The 8017-nt window shown below is 39.8% G+C and overlaps 1 protein-coding gene across 4 annotated transcripts in view; it reads left to right on the forward strand.

The window, feature by feature from the left end:
- ARHGAP4 (Rho GTPase activating protein 4) overlaps window positions 1–8017 on the forward strand; it is a 147282-nt gene that overhangs the window by 118752 nt on the left and 20513 nt on the right. For all 4 annotated transcript variants that reach the window (XM_018553321.1, XM_018553323.1, XM_018553322.1 and 1 more), the window contains exons 13-16: window positions 260–320; window positions 1977–2054; window positions 5129–5263; window positions 6514–6616. In XM_018553321.1, the coding sequence (XP_018408823.1) occupies window positions 260–320; window positions 1977–2054; window positions 5129–5263; window positions 6514–6616 (377 nt within the window). The remainder of the gene's footprint in view (window positions 1–259; window positions 321–1976; window positions 2055–5128; window positions 5264–6513; window positions 6617–8017) is intronic.

Consider the following 8017-nt stretch of genomic DNA (forward strand, 5'->3'; position numbering starts at 1 on the left):
GATCCTCGATAGGCTTCCCACAGGGTCAGAGAATATTATAAGAAAACAGCAGATGGCTAAATCCACTTAAATTTATCTAAAATGCAACTAACATTTTAATTACTAGATTTACTCTATAGGTTACATTAAACCATAAATGACATGACTACTGATTTGTACACCAGTAAATCCTTCACTTTACCTAACAGTCTAAATATAAATAATAGCATGTATGAGCCATATACAGTAACTCACTATACCGTTTCCCATCACCATCCAGAGCTCAGGAGAGGCCATTCCACGAGTCGTGTCCAGCTGTATCCGCTTTATAAATTTGCACGGTAAGAAAATCTTTTTTTTTTTATAGCTGGCTAGTCAAAGGGATATTTTTTTTAACTGTTTGCAAATGGTGCTATCAAAAGATTATTATTTCACCAATCACTTCTGTACTGCTGTATAACACAGCCTTGAGGATGTTAACAGAAGTGTATTTCCACTTTCGCAGTCAAATTTGAGAAAACCTCACTGTATGTTGTGTGTTCCCATTCACACAGCATACTGAAAAATATTTTCTGTTCTCATAGAAAGACCAGGGACACACTGAGCTTCCTCTAACATACAATGCTTCTACATCATTACCCTTTTTTAGGACAAACTGTTAAAATCTAGCTTACAACTAGGAATGCACCGATACCATTATTGGTGCCCATACTGGGCATTTTCACGAGTACTCGCACTCGTGAAAATGTCCTGATACTAAGCATAGATAGCGGTGCTTTACATTTCTTATTGGATAGCTTAAATGGGTTTAACTGGTAGTATTCTGCATTGCTGTATAATGTATTGCTGGGATTTGTAGTCCTCTATGTCCTCTATGCACATCGGCACCAATGACAAAATAGGAGGAAATTGGAGTGTCCTACTGTAAACAAAGCTAGCAGGGTTTTGTCCTGTATTTCTTAAGGGACCGTAATATACAGGGGTACAGGTACTCCTAGAATGAGATCCTAATAGGTTGGACTTGATGGACTAATGTCTTTATTCAACCTCAAATACTATGTAACTATGTATGTAACTATAGCTGCTGGTTTTCTGCATTGTTGTATATTCTATTGCTGGGATTTGTAGTCCCTCTACAGCCTAGAGACAGTGGTAGAACTACCAGGGTGGCAGAGGTTGCAGCAAGCAAAACAAATTTAGTTATACTATGTGAATGAGAAACATCTAATAAATATTAAATAGGTGTTGTCCCAATTTGGCTGCAAAAGTGGAAATGCACTTTAATTTTGTTCTCACACGAAATTTGAAATCCAGGGATTTATAAAAAAAAAAAAACACCAGTGAATGCAGTTATGTAGGTTTACTGAAATATAAGTAAATGCAATTTTACATACAGCAAATGTAAGTACCTGGGTTGTCTTGATATCAGTCTCCTTTAATCCTCTGCACATCAGCACAGTCTGGGAGAGGGAGGAGCATCACTCTTATTCATTCGAACGGTGATGCATGTATTTGTGGTGACCATGAACATGCTGAAGGGAGGAGGAGTGCTGATGCCATTGTCCAGTCACCAGTGGGGCTGGGTCTTGACACAATATTTTTAAACAAGCAGAATTACGAATCCTTTAGCAGGTAGATTTGTTCCATATATATGTATTACAGCTATGTTAGTTTGCCAGGAGTTTAGTGTTGAAGAGTACACCAAAAAACCTGTTAATGTGACAAAAATTCACTTGGCTCTTAAAGGAGAATTATGGGGATAGTGAAATGCTCTCATCCCCATAATTAGATGAGAGCTCATATTTTTGGCTGTTCTATTCTATGTTTCTTAGGTATGTGGTGATTAAGGAGAAGTGGTTTATGTTATCATCCATTGCAATGGGCAATGCTGTATAGAAGAATGTTGCTGAACATTTCCATTGTTTTTACTTTGTGAAGTTTATATTTGTTTCATGAAATGATTTGTGATTGTGACCTGTGCATTCTCCAACTTATAGGCTTACAGCATGAAGGTATATTCCGTGTTCCAGGATCACAAGCCCAGGTCAATGAGATCCGCAGTGCCTTCGAGAGAGGTCAGTGTCTCAAACTAAAGTCTGTATGATGAATGTGCTACAAATTTTTACAGATTTTAATGCCTATAATCCATCAGAGGAAATTGCGGAGGACTACTGATACGGCCAATATAATGGTAAACGGACATCATAACTGGAGCGTTCTACATTTAAACATTAAAGTATACATCAGAGCAAAAAACATTCCGTTCATCTCTGCAATACATTTTTGTGCATTTTTCAGCCTGCAATAAAAAAACATTAAAAAAAATAACATATTTATTGGTGGAAGACCACAGGGAAAAGTTCAGTAGTAGAAGCAGGATAATATTATTACATAATAAATGTGGTTTTAACATAAGTTTTGGTAAAACATCCATTTGCCATAATACGTGGCAGTGTTAATGATAATGTAATATGGTAATGGGAATGGAAAATATTTGCTAAGAATGCATTTGGGGACCAGTAAACTAATACGTATAAAACATTGGCTACAGCTGATTATCGAAACTGTCTGTTAAATATAAGTGTGATTGTGGGCAAAGATACTTCTCTTGTACTGTGCATACTTCCTGCCTGTAGTACCAGTGCAAGGCACTGCTGTGATAACAGGAAGGAACTTGTAATCCGATAAATTGTGTAAAAATAACATAGAATATGGCATATAAGAACAGCTGTAGTTTGCAGTTGCAATACCCAACTGACAGAACCTTTTTTTTACTGGGGGACTTGAATTTGTTTATTCATTTTGTTTGCTTGTGGTATAGTGATAACTGTCTGGGAAAACAATGTCAAATGCTGTTTCTGAGATCATGAAAGTTTACGTGACCCTGCCAGGGTTAAAAAGGATCAAGAATACATATACCTGTATATATTCATTCAGATTTATCTGACTCACAGCAATACTATGGGTCGGCTTCCTGGGCACCATGCCTGATACTCTTGAAAAACTTTTTCCATAATACCTGCAATAGAAGAACATTTATATTCATCTCTCAGACAGCCTGTGTCTCCTATCTTTCCTCCATTCCAGAAGCGCGGCCTCCAGAAGACTCTTTAGCATTCAACAATTTGGCTTCCCACGTGCTGTGGTCCTATTCTCCAAACCTGTTATCACTGCAGAGTCCTGTATGATGCAGAGGAAGGAACCACAGCAGGAGGCAGGGGAAATGAGTACCTGACACTTCTGGGAGTGTTGAATGCCAAAGAGTCTTCTAGAGACTGCATCGCTGGAATGGAGGAAAGGTACAAGACACGGGCCACCGAAGAGATGAGTATAAACCCTTTTCTATTGCAGGGACCTTTATTCTTGATATTTTTTAAGCCTGACTGGATAGCAGTATCTGGAAACATGACAGTGCTACACTGCGGCCTCTGAATTTAATTTATACGTGTGTATGTATGCATATATAGGTGTGAAACTGTACAGTATGTACTGTATACATGAGTGTGTACATAGCATGATACTATATATGTGTCTGTCTGTAATGCATACCAAAAACAGAGCCTTGAAATTGTTTTGATTCTTCTTAATTTCATTGCTCTGTTTTTATATTGTTATGTACTGCAAGGAGCTGGGAGACAGTAAGAGATGTAATGCAGGTGACAGGCAGCAAGTGTCAAGCTTCAGGTGATCTTTCACTTCTGTATCTCAAGTTGAAGAGTTAGAAGTGGCTATAGCTGGGATCACTCTCTGGGTCTAGGGGGATCTAAAAATGGCTACGACAATGATCACACCTTGGATCTATAGTGTTGGCAGTCACTGTATGTCTACAGTGGTGTAAAAGTAGTGTGGCTCCTTTGCTATACTGTATAAGTTAATCTGGTCACCACTATCATCGCCTAACTATGGTGTTTCTTTGGTGGTCATACCCTAGCTATAGTGATAGACACGGCCTTGCTATAAAGCTGGTCACTTCATAGCTATAGTGGTGGACACTTTGTGGTTGGAGTGGTAGTGACTTCTTGGCTGTTGTGGTAGTGGTGGCCATTATATTTTTCTGATGCAGTTTTCCTACAAAATACTATTCTTTTTTGTGCTTGTCAGTGTTGTCAGTTTGTATGACCATGATTTCTGTAACTCTGTGTTTGACTTTTTCTTTTGACTTTTAAGCTTTATGATTTGCTTTTTATAATTTATTATATTATCTACCTGGTGCAAATAACTTTAGTACAATTAGCACCCATAGCTCTAAGCTTTTACTTGCCACTTTGCTGTATTTGGTGTGCATACCTTATCTCGTTATTTTTAGTAGTGGTCCATCCCTGGCTGTAGCTGTGGTCAGTCCTTGCAGCCAGTAATGGTTGCTCCCTGTGTCCAGAGGTGGTCAATCCTTTTGTCCAATGGTGGTCTTTTCATGTGTCCAGTGGTGTTCGCTCCATACGTCCAGTGGTGGATGCTCTCTGTGTCAGGTAGTGCTTCCTTTTTGTGTCCAATGTTGGACTGTCCATGTTTTCATTGGTGGTTGATGCCTGTGTCAAGTGGAGGCCTATCCCTATGTCACATGGTAGTCTGTCCCTGTGCCAATTGGTAGTTGCAGTACGTGTCTAGTATTGGTTTCAGTCAGAGTCCATAGATACTCCAGTTCCTGTGTGGTTTGTGCTTGTGTGTGGTTGTAGTTTGTCTCTGCGTGCAATGCGATGGTCTGTCCTTGTGCCAGTGGAGTCTGTCACTGTGTATAGTGCAAGTCTATCCATGTGTCCAATGTGTGCTCCATGTGTCCAGTGGTCAATTCCTGTGTGCAGCAAGCATTTGTTTTGCATAGTGAGTTAATTGTTCATTCTATATGTCTAGCAGTTGCACCCCTGTGTCCGCTGTCATTCCATGTGTCCATTGGTCATATATCCAGCCATTTACACTTGCACAGCTCCCCAATATGCACCACTCCTACACCTCTTCTCCTCCTGCTGGGTTGCATATCTTTCTTCAGCCTGCAGTAAGCAACATGTCTCCAACGTACTGAACATTGATTTGCAGCCTTGAAACTTGTACTTGCACTTAAAAAGTACACATAACATTGCAATATGCAAGTTTACTGAAGGTTTGTCCCAACTAAAGGTCTCATTTAACAGGTTGTTCTTTTGTTTTGTACCAGGTGAGGACCCGCTGGACTCCAGCTACAGTGGAAATGATGTGGATTCTGTAGCCGGGGTTCTTAAATTGTACTTCAGAGGCCTGGAGAAGCCACTGTTTCCTAATGAAATGTTTAATGATCTGCTGTACTCTCTCCGTGAGTGTATATTCTTTTATCAGAAAGAGATCTTTAATATACTCTATAAACTTTTTAAAGGCGATTGCCAGTTTTGGATAGATACCAGTGAACTGACTTACTCACTAATGTCTTACATGGGCTAAAATTTGGGAACTTAAAAAGGGACTTCACCCTTATCTTAATTACAACAAAGGCACCTTTAGAAATCTGTAGTAATGGCAATCTACAAACAGATACTTCTAGATAATTGCAGGATTTTTATTCTTTGCATACCTTTTTTCCCCCCTCCCCATTCTTCTCACAGTGGCCATTTCCACTGAAGGCCAATTAATCCATCTCCCTTTACTTTCGGGAGCATGTAACAGTGTACATCATCTAAGGGGGAAAAATACTTTTCCCCGTAGATCTTGAGAGATTTTGCAGTTTACAGATGATTTCCCAGGAAGGCGCTGGTGATGTAGCCTTTCCTGGATGTTTCTGTGAAGCCAGGGCTTCATCACTAGTGGCTTGCTCAATCAGGAAGTGCAAAAATGGTGTAAATAAGAGCAAAAAATGTTTGTTTAACTAATGATTGTAAGATGATTTCATATCAGCATGCATATATGATGTAATTTTTAGAGAAAGGTGATAAAGGTCTGCACATATCAATGGAAAACTGTAAAAACTCCACGAAGATACTGATAACACAACTAGACTGTAATATATTTATTTAAAAATAATACAATTTATTTTGAAATGCTACTAGTATACAGAAAGTTCCTGAATTTGTCCTGCTATCAGCCTTTGTAGTAACCTTTACAGCAGCATTCAGACTAGGCGAGGAGGGCCTGTGCTAGGAGTCAATCAGGCTCTGCTGCAGTGCACATGTGATGACAAGGAAGATGCTGAAAAAGGTGAAAGCAAAATGAGCAAAGTAATGCCACACTTTGCTCAGTTTCAGAGGCTTTATTGTCCTATCAGCTCATTGGAGGTGGGGTTTTGACCAGCTTGTGCTGCTGCTGCAGTAGGGGTCAAGTACCTGGCTGTCCTATCTGTCAGGGGTGCATGCATCAGAAGATCGGCCGCACAGACTTACAGATCCTTTGGGAGATGAAACAATTCCCATGTATTTCAGCATTGTGTTTAAAGGCTTGTTTGGAGTTCAGGTTTACATTCTTTATATTAACATAGTTTTATAAATGTCATGTTCAACATTCTTTATAATATATATGTACGCATGACTGGTTATAAATGTAATGTGACATTTCACTATCCTTCTTTTCCCACAGAGCTGGAGACACAAGATAGAGTAGCGCATCTAAAGAAGCTGGTGTCACAGCTGCCTCCCATTGTCACACTTGTATTACGCTACCTCTTTGCCTTTCTAAACCAGTAAGTAACCCAGGAGTATACACGGTCATAGCCAGTTGAGTAACTTTTGTTTAGCTTTCAATTGCAATGTGTACCAAAGCAAAATTGCTGGAACAAGCAGACAGAATTTATTTGGGTGTTTGAGGTGACAAATTTACTTAAGATGGTAAGGATTTGAATACATTAGTGGTTCTCTTTGTGCCAAGGTACAATGGCTTTTCAGGAATTGCAGTTTAGAGCAGAGTACTTAAAGAACAAGGTCTGTTCTGATTTTTTTTTTTTGCTGCAAAGCAGCAAAGCATAGGATTAGGTGGGTATGATGCTTAGAGGGTTCAGCTGAACCCTCAGCATCGCCATTCTGTGCTGATTTATTTAATTTAATAGAACTTAAAGCACAATAGTAATTGCTTCCTTTTTTAACCTTTAGATTATGTGAGGGTGCATAAAAGGTTTTCACCTTTTTTTCCCTAATAGTGCTTCAGCAGGCTCCTCAGGGAACATAAGCTTTGTTGTTTGGAGCACAGTAGTTGTCACTGTGCAGGGGCATGTCGGACCTCTGCAGATAGACCGCTGCTGTCACACAGATAATAGTGGTCCCAGGCTTCAGACTGCTGCCATGGAAGGGGAATTTGGAGGGCATTGCATAAGATTGTATGTGCATTTAATGTATTTTATGCATGTTATTAGCCTGTAAAAGCCTCTGCGTGTAGAAATCCAGAAGCCCTTACACTGCTGCTGGGCCCTGCCATCTTGGATGTGAAGTCAGATGTCCCAGCAGACTCAGAGCTGTCACTCAAGTGACACTCTAGTATTCTCCTTTGCTAGATCTCTGGGAAGCTACATAAAATAATATGTAGGGAGGGGTGGAGGAGATGGGCCGGCACAGAGAGTGAAAGGAAGGAAGGGGCTGTGCTAGGGAATTAATAACCAGATGTCTTGCTGCACTCCTTACCGGAACATCCAAGAGACCCGTGCAGACGGGTGGGTACTTGTAGTGACCACGGATGGCACCGGAATTGAATGGCAATGTGTCATTAAATGGACTATTGCTTAATTACCACTATGGTGTGCTGGTGACATTATTTCTTCATTTGTGCTAGGGAATTGACTCTACCTGGAGTAGTCAAATGTTGTAGCAAGCTCAAAGGCGCATTGCAAGTGAATATGAAAAAATGTAGTGCAAGGAAAAAAAATGCAAACAGCAACATACATTCTTTTTCTAGACTTTTACCTGAAATTTCTTGGTGACGGTTTCTTATTATGGTGATTATTGATAAATAGAATTAACACATGCAAACTAAATTTAGTGGTAGAGGCTTGCACGAAGCACAATTAGGACGTTTTAAATCATTAGCCATTGAATACCAGATCAAAACCTAGAGACACACACATATCTTATTTCCCCCCCCCCCCTTTTCTCTC

This window comes from Nanorana parkeri, unplaced genomic scaffold (assembly GCF_000935625.1).
Source record: "Nanorana parkeri isolate BGI_ZX_2015 unplaced genomic scaffold, ASM93562v1 scaffold116, whole genome shotgun sequence".
In the NCBI taxonomy this organism is placed as follows: domain Eukaryota; kingdom Metazoa; phylum Chordata; class Amphibia; order Anura; family Dicroglossidae; genus Nanorana; species Nanorana parkeri.